Raw genomic sequence first — 18,028 nt, 5'->3', positions numbered from 1 at the left:
AAAATTAAAAGGTAAAAGTTAAAGATAAAATGGACGACTATACAAAGCAGAGTGAGAAACAGTTGGAAATTTAGCTACTGATTCTCTAAAACAAGTCTTCTATAAATGGGGAAAACACCATACACCGCTCACCTTTAATTTAGGGTAATACTATTGCATTTGCTCTCATATTTTTCTCAATAGAAAATTGGCCCACTGAGAGGACCAGAGAGAAAGTCAAAATACCAGCCCTGTAATATAGACAGTCTGATATTCAATTTTAGGATATCACTATCAAAATAGAAAGGGGAAAAAAAAAAACACCTGAATTTGTATCCTTCTTTAATCAGAGAATCTCAGAACCAAATGCCATCTAAAATACTCTTTATGATTTCAATGCTTAGCACTGAAAGCTTTATTGTTCTATTTCTGGCTACTCAAGACAAAAGAATTATATAGCACATAGACTCAATTACACTTTATAAAATCCATGTTATACTGGGGAATTTGCAGAGATATAAAAACCCAGAGAACACTATTTTACTTTGTATCTCTGTACTAAGCCTTTTGTTTAATGACAGCAGTTAATCTTCAATAAAGAAATATTAAACTATTCCTGAAGAAAAAAATGGGATTAGAGGTCATATGGAACAAGATGGATTACAAGCAGAAATCTCTTTGAATTTTAATTTTTATGCCACTAATAAAGTGTTCAACTAATAACATCTCATGGTGATCTTATAGTACTTGCCTTTTGGTTTAGATGTCTTCAAAATCACTTTTATAAGCTCAGGGACATCAAAATAAGCAGCATAATGCAAAGCATTCATATTTGTCCAGCGACTCCGTAAACTAACATCTGCTCCCAGATCAATAAGCTGAGTTGCAAATTTTACAGCTGTATCAACATCACCTAAAGAAAGTTTTCTAAATTATTTTCCTTCAGTACAACCTGAAGCTCCAATGGATGTCTATCTACTAACTTATTTAAAAAGCCAAAGCAAATAGCATACTGAATCTACATATACACCTCAAAAATTTCACTTACAAGGAATTTGTTCTAAAAAAAAACAATCATACTCAGAGATATGGATAAACACTTAGTTGTAAAGATGTTCATCACAGCACTTTTTATTATGAATAAAATTTTGAAACTAAACTGCTTTATAAATAAATAAACATAAACTATTTTATTCTAAAAGTACAATAACATGATATTGGTTAAATAAATCATAAGTCATCCACATACTAGGATACTATAAAGCCATTAAAAGCAATGTCCTAGACCAGTACTACTCAGTGTGTTCTGTGGACCACTACCAGTCCCAAACTCATTTCTCTGTCCTTTTGATAACCCTTTTCTTTTTCCCAAAGCAATAATTTCTTCAGAATATATTAATTGAAACGTAATTTTATGCCTTTTGAAAAACTGGGCTTGTATTTTATGTCTTTATTTTATTTTTCTATTATAATTTCATTTGTATTTTTTTTTTTTTACAATCAGTCCATGATGGATTATAAGAAAAAAAAGTCCTTCACCATCAACAGCTTAAGAGGCACATATCAGACTACTGAAACAGGGAGAGATATTCACAGTATACAGTTAAGTAACAGAGGCAGGTTTATACAATGGTAAAGCACAGAACGCCAATCTGGGAAAATATGCGTGTATGTTATGTATACAGGAATACTCTTTAGGCCTAAAGACTGGGGTCTGTGAGGATTGGGATGCTTAGAAAACAGCTTAGATTATCTAACCTTGCTGTAAACTCTCAGGAATGTTCTAGGGTGCTATCAGTTACTCTCACCTAGTGAGAATGCAGCTATGAAGCCTGCTCTAGAAAAGTTGGGAGGTATCAGGAGACTATAAAGACCCCCACCCCTGAGAAAAGCGGGGGGGAAGGGAACAAGGTTTTTGGGAGGACCCAACTGAATGCTTGCCTGTTCAGGGGACATTATTATCATCAGCTAGGTGCCCTCCCAGGGACTCTGGTTGCATAACATAGCTTATACAAACACAAATACAGATGTCTTAAGCCACCAGCAGATTTGCCACACACTTACCAATACCATGAGCTCCAGATTTGCAAGTGTAATGTAAAAGAGTCATATCTGTCAATCCATCTCTGTCATTCACATTGCAGCCTCTCTTAAGAATCTGAGGAAACCAAGGAAGATATGACAACATGATGACTGAAAACTGATTTCAAACCCATGCTGAGAACCAAGTTAGTCCATCCTATCAGAATTAGTTCTCAATAAAATGAGTAGCTAGAACTGGCTTCTCTTAAGGATAAATTTTAAATTCTGCATCCAATAGCAATAATGAAAATAATTTGTCACCAGACTGAAGGAAATTCTTAAAGACTATTCCAAGGTAATCTGGCACTCCAAATATGTCTCTTAGCCTCTCAAAGGATAAGCAGAATTTTCTTTCTAATTGTTATAATGGTATTTGAAAAAATATATAAGCTCTCTCTTCTTAACCACATGACGATATGCAGGTCAAAAAACCCAGTTATTCTTTCTTCCCTCCTTCAAAAAATCAAATACTTTTGAAAACTATATTTAAGCCTACATCTTTACCAGACCACCCCAAAGTATGGATAAAACATGTTGGTAATCAAATTTCCTCATGAAATGTATTTTTTAAAGTCTACAAAATTAATGTGTACAAAGAAAGGAAGTATGGAAAATGCCACTGTCACCAAGTCTCTAACATCAGAACTCCAGGCATAAGCAAGTGAGGAGCATGAGGGAACAATGGAAAGAATGTACAATACTAACTCAGCTGCCCCGCGCAAAGCCTGGAGATACAAAGAACAAACACCAGAATCTTTAAAAGGTTTTTCATTTATCACCACCTTTCCATTCAGATGGTGGGGTTTGCTGTGGGGGGGGGGGGCATCTATACAATTAACAATCCTAACAATGCAAAATGTAAAATGGGAGAATTCCTTACCTCATTTCCAATAATGTCAATGTTTTGCTGGACCTGAGGAACCCACTGTCTTAAAATGGCAAATAATTCTGATACAGAAGTTTTAGGATCAAAGAGAATTTCCTGGCATGATGTATCATTAGGATCAAAGAAAGAAAACTCTGTTTGAAATTAAAAAAAAAAAAAAAGGTGTAAATTAAACTTATTAAAAGTGCCAAATAAATATATTGAAAATAATAAACAATAAGACCAGGGCTCAAATGATACAGATATTTTTAGATGCTAGGAGAAGTAGGTTTACATTAAACAATTTTCATAACCCAAGTCAAGAGAGCCAAAAAGTATGCAGCATTCCTGAATTGTTGTGGGAACAAGGTTTCTGTGCATCATACCACATTTTATTACAGACAGAACAAAAAACGTGAGCGCACCCATCTCAAACCTTGAACTTTCCAACAACTACTTCTAAGGCACAGAAAATCTATCAAATTTTATCAATATTTTCAGCTCTCACAGCATAAATATATCATGAACAGCAGATTCACATCTATAATTAAAACACACATAAAAGGGGGAAAATGCCAAAATATCAACTGGTGTGCAATTTTATATATTCTTTTTACTTCTCTGTATTTACCTAATTTTCTGTAAGAGACAGGCATTACTCTCTACCCGCTGAAGAGGCATGAAAACTGCCACGCCAACGATAAGGGACCAATATCTGGCGATGCAGAAGTGAAACCTTGTACCAGAGTGACTGGGTGATTTGGGAATATGTATTAGTAAAAACATGGAATACTAGCAAAATTGAACATGATCTAAATATCTCTTAAAATTTCTCTAAGATTCATGGAGAACTTTGGTCAGCCTATGGCTAGAGAAGAGAATGGAAGAAAATCAGATTCTACTATCTCAAACAATCCCACAAAAGGGGGGGGGACAAGGAATAGAAAAAACCAGAAACATCTAAAGAAGGAAAGCATTAGAGAACCAACATTTGCGGAGTACTTACAACTAACCAAACACCTTACAAGTCCTCACAAACACCCTACTTGGGGGTACTATTATTCTCATTTTGCAGGTAAAGAAACCAAAGCTCAGACTAAATAATACTTGCTCCAAGTCACACAGCTAGTAAGTAAGGCACATCTGGGGTAGAAAACCAGATCTGTATCCAAAGTCTATCTTCCCTCCTCTATTGTGCTGCCTCTGTAAAAGAATTCACTATTGGGCGCCTGGGTGGCTCAGTCGGTTAAGCGACTGCCTTCGGCTCAGGTCATGATCCCGGGGTCCTGGGATCGAGTCCCGCGTCGGGCTCCCCCTGCTCTGCGGGGAGCCTGCTTCTCCCTCTGCCTCTACCTGCCACTCACCCTGCTTGTGCTCTCTCTCTCTGTCAAATAAATAAATAAAATCTTAAAAAAAAAAAAAAAAAAAAAAGAATTCACTATTGAAGTCAGCTTTTAACAGCATACACGAGTAGCAGGATTCATGGTTTTTTTAATGCCCTTTGCATTTTTATATATTTTCAAAATTATACTATGTACACATAATTCATATTTTTAGAATCAGGATAACTAAAAGGTGAGTGGGAAAGCACAAAACCAAGGATGTGTATAAAAGGAGAGCAGCAGTCCATTAGGAGAGAATCAGAAAAACTAAAACTAGAATGGGATACTATCTAAAATCTTAGACAACAGAATGGCCCTCTAGGTTCAGAAAGGAAGACTCAGAAAAGAACTGGTATCCAACGGAGAGAAGCACCTTGCATGGTTTCTTGAACATAGATTTGGGTAAGTTTCCTATAGGTAGCAGTTGACTAGATAGGGTGGGGGTGTCTAACTGATTATCTATTCAATAAATATTTATGGATCAGTTCTTTTTTTTAAGCATTGGGCATTGATAGTGGAGAAATTTCTAAATATATACCTAGAGACTCTTCTGCATGTGTCCACAGGAGACATGTTCAAGAATTCTTATTCTAACATTAATTATAATGGCAAAACAGCTGGGCTGAAACATCTCTCCATAAAGAAGTGGACAGAATTGGCATATTCTATTTTTTGCTTTTTAACAACTAAAGAAATGAATTAGATATCTAAATCGTGAGTTGATAAGGCTAGGTCTCAAAAAACATACTGATTGATAAATTAAGCTGCAGAATAATATGCAATTTCTATCATTTACATAAAACTACAAATACACAAAACACTACTACATATCATTTAAGTATGCTCATTTATATAGTAAATATATGATAATATGGTCTGGAATATTCATACTAAATATCAGATAATGGTTGCCTCTGGAAAGCAAGGGGAATAGGACCAAAAGAAAACAGAAGGAATTTCAACTTTATGGTTTTCTTGTAACCAAAAAACAAGAGCTAAAGGGAAAATGACAAAATGTTAATATTTATTCTTTCTGACAGTAGAGATGTGTGATCATATATGTTTGCTACTACTATATTTTGTGCATTTTTATATGATTTCCTATTTTAAAAAAATGAGAAACAATGGGAAAAGCATCCCACACACAATATCAATAAAAGTAAGAAACATGCCAATGAACGTGTGAGGCTTATTTATAGAAAACTGGGGGGCACCTGGGTGGCTCAGATGGTTAAGCATCTGCCTTCGGCTCAGGTCATGATCCCAGGGTCCTGGGATCGAGCCCCACATCGGGCTCCCTGCTTGGCGGGGAGCCTGCTTCTCCCTCTCCCTCTACTGTTCCCCCTACTTGTGCTCTCTCACTCTCTCTATCAAATAAATAAATAAAATCTTAAGAAAAAAAAAAGAAAGAAAGAAAACTGGAAGAGGAGAGTGACTTAAATGGAGTGAGATACATCATGTCGCAGAACTAAAAAATATCTAAAGCCGCCAATTTTACCAAAAATAATTATTTAAAATAATTTCAATTCTAATCAAAATCTCACCAGGATTTTTTTGTGAGAAGAGATACAGAATTACTCTATGGTTCATCAGTAGCAGAGCTTCTCAAACCTTAACGTAGATAGAAATCACCTAGGGATCTTGGTACAATGTTAATTCTGAGCCAGTAAATCTCAGGAGGGGCCTGGAACTGAGCTTCTTCTTCTTCTTCTTCTTTTTTTTTTTTTTAAGATTTTATTTATTTGAGAGAGAGTGAGAGTGAAAGAGATCACAGAGGCAGAGGGAGAAGGAGAAGCAGGCTCCATGCTGAGCAAGGAGTCCAATGTGGGGCTTGATCCCAGGACCCTGAAATCATGACCTGAGCCAAAGTCAGACACTTAACTGACTGAGCCACCCAGGAGCCCTGGAATTGCGTTTCTAACAGGCTCCCAGTGATGCCAATGCTACCAGACTAAGGATCACACTTTGAGTAGCAAAGATCTAGAAAGTAAATATAAGATAAATAAGCAAGAACACTTGAACTAAAAAAAAAACAACAATGACCTGTGTAGGGAGAGGGGGCAGTAGCCCAATAAATAATAAAGCATATAACAAGGCTTCCGTAATTATATACTAAGGTGATGGCAAACAGCAAACAGCTCATTTAAATAATAATGACAATATGTTACACTTACTAAGTACTTAATAGATACCAGGGACTGTTCCATGCACTTTATTGCCTAGTTTAATCCTCATAATGACCATATGAGGTAGGTACTATTATTGTTCTCACTTTATCATAGAGGAAATAGAGGGAACAGAGAAGGGACAGAGAAAATAAATAATTTTCTTAAAATCATGCAACTGGTAAGTGGTTGAGTCAGGATTGAAAACCAGACTGATCTGTAATCTTAATCTTGATGCTATACTACATATTAACAAATCTAACTAAATCCAAAGTTTAAGCTTCTATACGGGGGGGGAAAAAGCTTTAATCAAAAGAAAGCAGGGGGGGTTGGGGAGGAACTGTCCCACTTCATGTCAGGATGGAGTAATGAGGACCAGATTTACCCCTCCACCTGAAACAAAAATAACAAAGAAAATAGATGAAATGCAGTTTTCAAGGACACTGAACATCAAGGCAATGAAAGACAGTGATCATAACAGGATACAAATAAGGTGAGTCTTACAATTGCCTCAGATATCTGCCTTGACAGTTTCCAGGTCTCAGTGTAGAGAGAGGGAAACCAAGAGAAGCACAGAAGACTCCCTGAGTTGAGGAGACAACACTGAGAGCCAAGGAAATCCACGGAGCTAGAGTTCACAGGAAAGAGTATCAGAGAGGAGAGAGATAACCACAGCAAGAGAATCCCAAAGATCTATGAAGGGTCTTCTTATTTTATATATGCTTGTGAGGAAAACCTGAGGTAAGAGAAAGAACCATCGTAAAGGATTAAAAAGATTAGAGCCCAGTGCTCGTAAAGGGCCTAAAATAGTACCTGTTCAGATGAATGGATAAAGAAGATGTGGCATGCATACACATACACACACACACAGACACACACACACACACACACACACACACAAAATATGGACTATTACTCAGCCGTGAAAAAGAATGAAATCTTGCCATTTGCAATGACGTGGATGGAACTAGATGGTATTATGCTAAGTGAATTAAATCATATCATATGACTTCACTCATATGTACAATTTAATAAACAAAATAGATGAACATAGGGGAAGGGAAGGAAAAACAAGACAAAAACAGAGAGGGAAGGGCGCCTGGGTGGCTCAGTCATTAAGCATCTGCCTTCAGCTCAGGTCATGATCCTAGTGTCCTGGGATCGAGCCCCGCATCAGGCTCCCTGCGGAGACTGCTTCTCCCTCTCCCACTGCCTGTGTTCCCTCTCTCGCTGTGTCTCTCTCTGTCAAATAAGTAAATAAAATCTTTAAAAAAAAAAAAAACAGAGAGGGAGACAAACCGTAAGAGAGACTCTTTACTATAGGAAACAAACTGAGGGTTGCTGGAGGGGAGATGAGTGGGAGGATGGGGTTACTGGGTGATGGGCTTTAAGGAGGGTACCTAATGGAATGAACAATGGGTGTTATATGCAAGTGATGAATCACTAAATTCTACCTCTGAAACTAATAATACACTATATGTTAACTAAATTGAATTTAAATTAAAAATAAATAAATAAATAAAATAAAAAAGAAATAAAATAGTGCCTGTTCCCACCAAAAAGACTAGGAAAAAAATTCACAGGGCACTGGGTAGAATACTGAATAGTAAGGAATAATTAGCCCCAGATTAGCACTGCTCCAGAACCACCTAATAAATAATAAAACAAGACCTGAAAGGGCCAAACTATTTCCAAGGAACTTAACTGCATCCCATAACAAAATTCAAGAATACTTACAGGAATAGAAAAATATCCAGCACCCAACAGATAAATTCACGATGTCTGGCATCCAATCACAGATTGCCAGGAATGCAAAGAAAGGGGAAAACATGACCCATAATCAGGGATAATCAACTGAAACAGACCTAGAGTTGACATAAAATTATAAACAGAAAAGAACATTAAAACAGCCATTATAACTGTATTTCAAATGTTCAAAAGGTTAAGTAGAGACATGGATGATATGAAAAAGACCCAAATTGAACTTGAGAGATGAAAACAATAGCTGCAATGAAAACTACACTGGATGAGATCATCAGCTGATCAGACATCGCAGATGAAAAGATTAATGATCTTGAAGACACAGCTACAGAAACTATCCAAGATAAAACACAAAAGAATTTTTTAAATATGAAGAAAGCATCAGCGAGCTGTGGGACAACTTCTAGGAACTGGAGTGTCTGAAAGGGCCAAGGGGCAGAAAAAAATATTTGAAGATATAATGATTTCCCAAACTCGATGAAAACTGAAACCAACAGGTCCAAGAAGCTTCACAGACCCCACGCAGAAGAATATAAAGAAAATTACACCAAGACACATCATAGGAAAATTGCTCAAAACCAATGATAAAGAGAAAATCTTAAAAGCAGCCGAGGTGGGAGGCGGGGGGAGAGGCATTACATTCAGGGAAACAATCACAGCACTCTTCCTATCAGAAACAATGCAAGTAAAAAGACAATGGAGCAATATCTTTAAGCACTGAAAGAAAAAAACTGTTAACCTAGAATTCTATACTCAGCAAACCTATTTCTCAAAAGAGAAGGCAACATAAAGATGTTCCTAGACATCTAAAAGTTGCAGGCATTCCTCACCAGCAGATCTGTACCACATGAAATGTTCAAGAAAGCCCTTCGGGCAGAAGGAAAATGGTATTGACTGGACATCCAGACCTGCACAACAGAATAAAGAACACTGGAAATGGTAACTACTTGGGCAAATAAGATATGTTACTATTACTTAGATCCCTTTAAGAGGTAACTCATTCTTTAAGGAAAAATAATAATGCATCGTGGGGTTTATAACATATGTGATATGCATTCTGTGTACACTGGATTCCAAAAATCTTTATATTGCCTTGCAGGGTAACCACCTGGAGAATCAACACTGACCTGCATGTCTAAGCTCTGGTTTGTGCAGTTGGTTTTTCTTTGTTTCTTTTTTTAATCTCATTCTCAGTCTCACATTCAATGGCTCTCATTACACTCTGCATAAAATACAAATTCCTTACCAAGGCCTAAATGATCCCGTGTGATCTGCCCCCTGCCTTTCTCTCCAACATCCTCTCCTGTCGTTCTGCCCCTCAACCACTTTGCTTCTCATCCACAATGGCCTTCCTTTAATTCTTAGGATGTACCAAAGTTTTGTCCCCAACTCTGTGTCTTTAACTTCCTTTTCTTCTGCCTGGAATACTTCTCTCCAGCCTCTTCTTGTGACCAGCTTCTTCTGACTCCGGATGACCACCCCATCTACAATAAACACTCTGCCCCATTATCCTGTCACAGCACCCTGTTTCTTTTCTCCACAAAATTCATTATAATCTATAATATTTATGTTTTGTTTATTAATTTGTTTATTGTCTTTCCCCATTAGAATGTCTATCTCAGTCACTGTGCTATCCCCACTAGGGGACTAGGACAGTATCTGGCACATAACAGGCCCTCAGTAAATAATAAATACAATTCAGGATGCCACTTTTCAAGGGGACACTGACTACACTGTACAAAGAAAGAAACAACTAGAATGAAAAGGGTCTAGAAATCCTGACACTGAGGGACTGATGAAGAAACCAGAAACATGTAGCCTAAGGAACTACAGGCTAAATAAAAATATTCAAATTATCTCCAAATATTTGAAGGCTATCATATAAAGAAGTATGTTCCACACATCAAAAACTAGTATCGGTTGGCCAAAGTTTCAAGGAGACATATTTTGAGTCTATATACAAAAACAACTTTATCACAACTAAAACTTTTTAACCATGAAATGGGCTGTTCCACTAGTTTCCCACTACTGAAGTTATCCAAATGGCTGAGTGGTTATTCATCAGAGATCCTGAAAATAGAATTTCTATACTAAGAAGGGAGTAGGGAAAGTTGACCTACAGGTCCATTCAGATTCTAAGAATGTATAATTCTAAGCATATAGGCAGTGTTTAATTTCAGTTATACAAAGGGGTCAATGGCCATTATCACCTTACATTCAATGTATTTATTCAACAAACACTGACTGAGCAACTAATCAACAAATCACTAGCCCTACATTAGCCCTGAGAAGATAAACAAAAACAAAGCATGGTTGTTACTCCATCCCAAAGAGCTATAGCCTAGGAAAGGAAATAAGACAATTATGACTCAGGATAGAATGAAGGAAGTGCCATAAGCAAGGCACAAAGTGCTTTAGTTAAGGTTTTCCCACACAATTGATTTTGTTATATCTGAAAATAAACCCAGCCCACGTTTTATAAAAGCTGCAAATAACTCCCAGGATCCAAGCACAGGTTTTATGGAATATTTCTGATCACTGCAAGGCAAGCTGCTCTAGAATCTGAACTTGGAGCTGAGTAATTATTAGAATGGATATGACTAAAGAGATAAATTCCCCACCTAACAATTTCATATCTACTAATATTTAAAAATTGCATTTCTGAAGAAAAAATAATAAAAAATAATAGAAATTGCATGATCTCTGCCTCCGAAGACAATTTGAAATGATGACCCAATACCTTACTTGAAAAATTCTAACTAAGCTAGAAATGTAATAAATCTATTAAATTTATCTCCTGGTTTTCTTTTATTCCTTTAGCAATGATCTGATAAAATATAGTTCTGTAGAAATAAGCCTAAATAGGTAAAAACTAGAATATATATAAATTTACATTTTACAAAGGAGATTTAAGTGAACCGATTTAAATATGAACCAATCCCACGTCACATTCCAGGGAAAGGTCTCACACTCTCTACCTAAGTACATGGCCTTTTTTTTTTTTTTTTAAGTTTTACTATATTTGTGTATACATAATTACAATGGAAGACAACTGAGAGAGGATCCAAATTAGGCTTGCTTATGTACTGAAACACATAACTTGTTACATTGTCACCCAATTTTGAATCATTTCAGTAGTGATTATTTGGTGAATTAGATCCTAGCACTTCAGAGACAGCAGGGCCCTTAGAGATGGCTAGCTCATAATATTTTGTTTTGTCTTAATACATGGCTTTTTAAGCAAGTCAGTATATTTAACCAAAATAAATACATCAATAGCAAAAGAATGCTAGATGTCTAAGCACCACTGCATTCTAAAAATAAGATCCTCTAAATCCATCATGGTGCTTAAAATGAACATTTTTACATAATAAAAATGCTGACAGCAAAATAAAGCATTTAGCTTAAGAGGCAGGAAAAAAGCAATAAGCAATTGTATTTTTGAAAAAGGAAAACTAGCAATTTTATGAAAATCATGGCAAAGGGTTTTAGGAAAAATTATGAATGCAAAAAGGGCATAAGACAGAAGTCAAGTCTCCAGGCCTTTATCAGCTACTCGACGTACCGCAGTCCGAAGGCATTGGTGCCGCAGAAATGGAAAAAACAACGGGTGTCTCAGAACCTGGAAATAAAAACGGGTATCTTCCAATCAAACAATTTCCTTCTACTGGAAAATCTGGAAGGTCCTCTATGGTCATCTTCTAGAAAGCCACCTTTAATGAGAGGGAGAAAAAAGCATATCTATTATATTTGTATGCAGCTTGGAATGATTGCCTTCAATCACAATAAAAAAGCCTATTTTCTTTTAATATATAACCTACTGACATTTTTTTTAAGATTTTATGTTTTAAAGTAATTTCTACACCCAACATGGGACTCAAACTTACAACCCCGAGATCAACTGTTTCATGTTCCTCCGACTGAGCCAGCCAGGCACCCCAACCCACTGACATTGTAAACTTCAACCTTCAAGAATCTCTTTTAGAGAGGAAGAGGAAAATAAAACTTCCTTTTAGCAAACTGTTGTTGAAGAATATATGTTGCTTCATAAGTCTCTTACAGACATGTAATCTTTTTAGACAAAGTCCGGGAGTAATAAAAAGCTATGTATTTCCCAATAGGTGAAAATTTTTTAAAATGCTGAGTTAATCTAAATGGGTGATCTTCTCTTTACTCACAGTAACAAAGGGACATAATATCTCTTATGGATATATCTCTATCTATCATAGGATCTGACACAGGTTATATTATCTATCATCCAGTAATAGCTCATGTCATATGCTCATCACATGAAAATCATATACTTTAGAATGTTCTTATTATTTTCTGAAATCCCCAAACACTTTACTGAAAATCAATCACATCATTTATACAAATATGGATCTAAGAGCTTATTGGCGTTTACTTCTTATCAACGTACAAGACCTATTCAGTCTATCCTAGCAGAAGTTGGAAGGCCATGCCTTGTAAACCACGTCACTTATATTACCTCTTTTTCCCAGAAAACATGAGAGCTTAGAATAAATGTGCTATAAACTGGACTGCTGCTGCAGCCTAGCTCATTTGGAAATGGCATAGAAGGCAGAGAAAATGTTAGTAAAACTGAACTATAAAGGTAAAAAAGCATCCAGTTTCTTTTGTATCAAATCTTTAAAGTCTGAAATATTATGGATCTCTGTATCTGTTTTAAATATAAGCAAAAAACTATATTAAAAAACTAAATAAAAATGATTTTTGACCATTTTAATAGAAAGAATAAATCAAGATAGTTAACTGATAGCTTACTCTACCAGGTCATGGTAGAGTAAGGATATTACTCAATGTGTGTTCTATTATACTTCTTTAACCAGTCCTATATCTAACTTACCCATCTTTACTCCACCATCACCATCCTGCTCCAAAGAAACAGTCACCCCTCTGAGCTAACTGGTTCCTCTCCAACTTGATTCATATGTTTTCTGAAGACTAGCAGGAACTGGTAAAGAGTAAGGTGATTTCTTTTTTTTTTTCATAAAGTGCATGCTTATATGGATGAGGGGATATTCTATATTAAAGAACCTAATCCAGTGTTAACTATATTAAAGGTATTCAAGTTCTCTTGGATGCTAAAGTTACTTGCCACCCAATACTTTGAATCATTTTGACAGTAACTCTGCCACATAAACAGGAAAATAACAAGGAACGGGTATCACACAGCAAGGTGATCTTCCTCAAATACTTCAATTCCAAAAAGTAACACACACCCTAGAGTTTCTCATCCAAAAATGTTTTTTGAAAGTGATCCTGAGACCACCTGTCATTTCCTTGCAGGTTGTGGAGATCCTTAAAGAACTGTACCTTATACAACTATCACTTACCACAGGAGCTAGATTAGCATCTTACACATATTTTTTATTCAAATCCTAGATTCAGGGTGGAAAGATGATTCACTTAACAAGATGTAATAAACGTTGTCATTTCACATGCTAGATACTTCAAGCCCAGAGAAGCTACAATATTACTTGATCAATGTACTGAACATTCTTTGTATTTTGTGTCTTCATTGCATTGTTCCCTAGTCCCATTTCCCTTCCTTTATGAAAAACTCAACATTCTACCTTTTGCCCCATTTAAGAAAACTGCACACCTCTATAAACTGGTCAAGTTTTAGAATCCTTCCTGAAAGCAATCTCTGGATCTGAAGATCTATGACACCTGGGATCTTGATCAAACTTGGTCAAAGTAGAATCAAATCCTCCAAATTTTGATTTATGCAGGAATCCCATCCTACACTATTACCCCAAATCAGCTCTGAGAAAATGCAACTTGTTTTAAAAGTAGTTGGTTTTTTAAGATTTTATTTATTTATTTGACAGAGAGAAACACAGCAAGAGAGGGAACACAAGCAGGGGGAGTGGGAGAGGGAGAAGCAGGCTTCCTGCGGAGCAGGGAGCCCAATGCGCGGCTCGATCCCAGGACCCTGGGATCATGACCCGAGCTGAAGGCAGACGCTTAACGACTGAGCCACCCAGGCACCCCAGAAAATGCAACTTGTAACATGGCTCTAGTATCTAATGATTTTTCAAGGATTCCTGGCCATGCCCTAACACAGAATGGTGGTGAGTGGAGATGTCCACTAACTTCTTCAAAGTGGTTCAGGGCTGGTAGGCCTCACTAAGGAACCTCACTGAGGTCAAGAGACTCTCTTGGTTTTATTTGGAATATGGTTCAAGGGCAGCATCTTTGAGCTACTCAACTAACTTGTATCCACACAAGTTGGAATCATGAGGCCCTTCCATTCAATTTCATACTGTAGCATGCCATGAGTCTTTATATTCATTAGACTCCCAGGAAAGTATTATAACCAAAATAAGCATTTAAACCATATCTCTAAGTATCCTTTAAAAATTAAAAATAGGGGCGCCTGGGTGGCCCAGTCGGTCAAGGGTCTGCCTTCGGCTCAGGTCATGATCCCAGGGTCCTGGGATCAAGCCCCACATCTAGCTCGCTGCTCAGCGGGAAGCCTGCTTCTCCCACTCCCACTCCCCTTGCTTGTGTTCCTGCTCTCACTATCTCTCTCTCTGTCAAATAAATAAAATCTTTTAAAAAAATTAAAAATAGAATTACTATATGATCTGGTGATTCCACTACTAGGTATTTAATCAAAGAAAATGAAAACACTAAACCAAAAAAATATATGCACCCTATGTTTACTGCAGCATTATGTACAATAGCCAAGATACGGAAACAACCCAAGGGTCCATCCATAGATGAACGGATGAAGACAATGTGGGTGTGGGGTGTGTGTGAGTGTGTGTGTGTGTGTGTGTGTGTGTGTGTGTGTGTGGAATACTACTCAGTCATAAAAAAGACTATCTTGCCATTTGCAACAATATGGATGCACCTAGAGGGTATAATGCTAAGTGAAATAAGTCAGACAGAGAAAGACAAATACCATATGATTTCAATCATATGTGGAATTTAAGAAACAAAACAAAGGAACAAAAAAGGAAGGAAGGAAGGAAAGCAGGGAGGGAGGGAGGGCAGACTCTTAAATACAGGGAACAAACCAGTGGTTGCTAGAGGGGAGGTAGGTGGGGGGTGAATGAAAAGGATAAAGAATATTAAGAATACACTTATCATGATGAGCACTGAGTAATATAGCAATTGTTGAGTCATTTTACTGTATACCTAAAACTAATATAACACTATGTGTTATACTTTAATAAAAGATGGTAACAAAAAATTTTCTAATGTAACATCTCCAGTTACCCACTTATTTGTTACATACATGCATCTGTTCAATCACTAAACAAGTATTTACAGTTTTTAATACTTAGTAGGCTCTGGGCCCTACAAAGATTATAAAAGACACCTGCCCTCAAGAATTTCACTTAGTCACTCAACAAACATTTGCTGAGTGTTTCTAAGTCCTAGGCTAGGTAGCAAAGGGAAAGAAAATAGGTATGCCCTTGTCCTCACATAGATTAGAGTCTCATACAAGATTCCTATAAGAAAGCTGTAGGTACTATATAGTTGTAACAAGTGCTGGATTCAAGAGAGCCAGTGGAAGCTTCCTGAAGGACTAAATTTATAGCTGCAGTGTCCAAACAGGTGGCTACTAGCCACATGTGGCTATTTACATTAAATTAAAAAATCAGTTCCTCCATTGCTCTAGCCCCATACAAGTACTCAAAAGCCACACGTGGCCAGTGGCTAACCTGTTGAAACAGTGCAGAAACACTTCCCGCCTTGCAGAAAGTTCTACTGAATATCACTGAAGCAAAACAGTGCTGCTCAAACTCCAGATGAGAAAATAATAAACAGCAAGAAACAAATAAAGGTTAACAAACAAAGCAAGCCAACAGCATCACAGTTAATTATACATAATTAACAAGGGAACTAGGCCTAAAAGTAACCAGATATTTGTAGGGTTTTTTTTAATTTTTTATTTATTCATCTGAGACACAGATAGAGAGAGAGAGAGAGAGAAAGCATGAGCAGGGGGAGAGGTAGAGGGAAAGGGAGAAGCAAGCTCCCCGCTGAGCCAGGAGCCCGATGCAGGGCTCGATCCCAGGACCCCGGGACCATGACCTGAGCCGAAGGCAGACACTCAACCATCTGAGCCACCCAGGCGCCCCTATTTGTAGGTTTAAACAGAGAGAGTTGAGGGGCATCTGGGTGGTTCAGTCATTGAGCGTCTGCCTTCAGCTCAGATCATGATCTCAGGGTCCTGGAATCAAACCCCGCATCAGGCTCCCTGCTCCACAGGAAGCCTGCTTCTCCCTCTCCCACTCCCCCTGCTTGTGTTCCCTCTCTCACTGTGTCTGTCTCTGTCAAATAAATAAACAGAGTTGATTCTTTTAAAAAAAATTAAAAAATAAACAGAGTTGATTCTATAACATAAAAATCACTAGTACATGTTTCAAAATTAGGGGCGTTATAAACAATAAAAGACACCATATAAATATCACTTTTTTAAAAGGCCCTGCTGGTGGAAACTGTATCTGGTAAATCTGAAATATCTGTAATAAATACTACAAATAATATACCACTTGCTAAATCGTCTATAAAATCGAAATAAAAATATTCATTCCATTTCGAGATCTAATCTTACAGCCCTGGTAGTCCATTATCAAACGAAAGCATTAAAAATGCATATTAATGTTAGCAAAATAAGATAGAACCGGGATGGTTCTGCATAATAAAAACAGAGAAAGCTAGACTTCTGCCATTTTCAATTCCCTGCTTTTCGTCCATCGTTGCTACACGTCCCGCACCGCTTGATCTTCTGCCATTTAGACGACTTACTTTAAATTTTGCAGAAGATTCATAAATGCCAATGTGAAAATGAAGTACAAGTATTTGGGGGATGTTTCCGAAGAGGGCGTTTCCTGGTTGAAATATTTCAAAGGCGCCGATTTTTACTATGATATTGCTACAATATGAACCACAGTCTAGCTGGGAGCATAGAGTAAGTTACTATCCCAGGAGAACATCATCCTCTGATACGTATCAAAACATTGTCTCAGAGTTTAAATCCAAACTGCCTCTTTAGTCTCTGGGTGAATGAACAACCTGACATCTCAAAGAAAGCTGACATTACAAGCCCATCAATCTAATCTACAAGGATGAGGTCTAAACCACGTCTCTGTTTAGGGCAGGTCTCGATGCAAGTGCTCCCCCCAACTTCCCTTCCCAATTCCCACGATTTAGAATTAAGGGATCTCAGGACAGCCAAAGACCGGAAGCAAAGTCATTTGGTTTCGCGTCGCATTCCCACTGGCAAAAGGTTTCTTAAACAATTTAAGAAGCCAAGGGAGGCACGAGAGATGTGAGGAGGCCCGCCGCAGGAAAAAGACGGACGGCGGCGCAGCGCACGCAGCACCTCCGCGCGCGGGTGGCACTCCCAGGGCGCCCGGGCGGCCGCGGTGGCAGAGCGGGGGGGCCGCAACCAGACACCGCGCCGCACCTCCTCCGAAAGTTAAAGCGCCCGCCAGGAGCGCAGAGGAGAAACCCACCTCCCCGAAGGTGGGCCGCGCCGCCCCCGCCCCCGCCCCCGGCGCCACCCCAGGGAGGCCTGCGGGAGCCCGCGACACCAGCGCCACTGGACGCGGCCGCAGGTCTCCCAGCGCCTCCGCGCCGCCCTCTCCGAGCCGCCAACCGCCCCTCGGGCCCCGGCGCCCCCGCCCTGCCGGCCCGGGCCCCCCACCCCCCGCCGCGCGCTCCCGCCCCACCTGCTCCTCGGGTCCTGTCGGGGCGGCCGGCTGCGAACGCGGAGGCGCAGAGGCAAGGCCGAGAGGCGCGCTCCTCCG

The 18,028-nt window shown here is 38.4% G+C and overlaps 1 protein-coding gene across 2 annotated transcripts in view; it reads right to left on the bottom strand.

Annotated features, from left to right (window-relative positions):
- CLIP4 (CAP-Gly domain containing linker protein family member 4) overlaps positions 1-18,028 on the bottom strand; it is a 77,835-nt gene extending 59,807 nt beyond the window's left edge. For both annotated transcript variants that reach the window (XM_044918827.1, XM_021697599.2), the window contains exons 1-5: positions 17,951-18,028; positions 11,800-11,947; positions 2,942-3,081; positions 2,044-2,137; positions 731-892 (exon numbers count right to left, since the gene is read on the bottom strand). In XM_044918827.1, the coding sequence (XP_044774762.1) occupies positions 731-892; positions 2,044-2,137; positions 2,942-3,081; positions 11,800-11,932 (529 nt within the window). In that variant the 5' untranslated portion in view covers positions 11,933-11,947; positions 17,951-18,028. The remainder of the gene's footprint in view (positions 1-730; positions 893-2,043; positions 2,138-2,941; positions 3,082-11,799; positions 11,948-17,950) is intronic.

The sequence above is a fragment of the Neomonachus schauinslandi genome, chromosome 10 (genome assembly GCF_002201575.2).
Source record: "Neomonachus schauinslandi chromosome 10, ASM220157v2, whole genome shotgun sequence".
In the NCBI taxonomy this organism is placed as follows: Eukaryota; Metazoa; Chordata; class Mammalia; order Carnivora; family Phocidae; genus Neomonachus; species Neomonachus schauinslandi.
The sequence above is the reverse complement of the archived record's forward strand: the minus strand, read 5'-3'. Positions and strand labels throughout refer to the sequence as shown.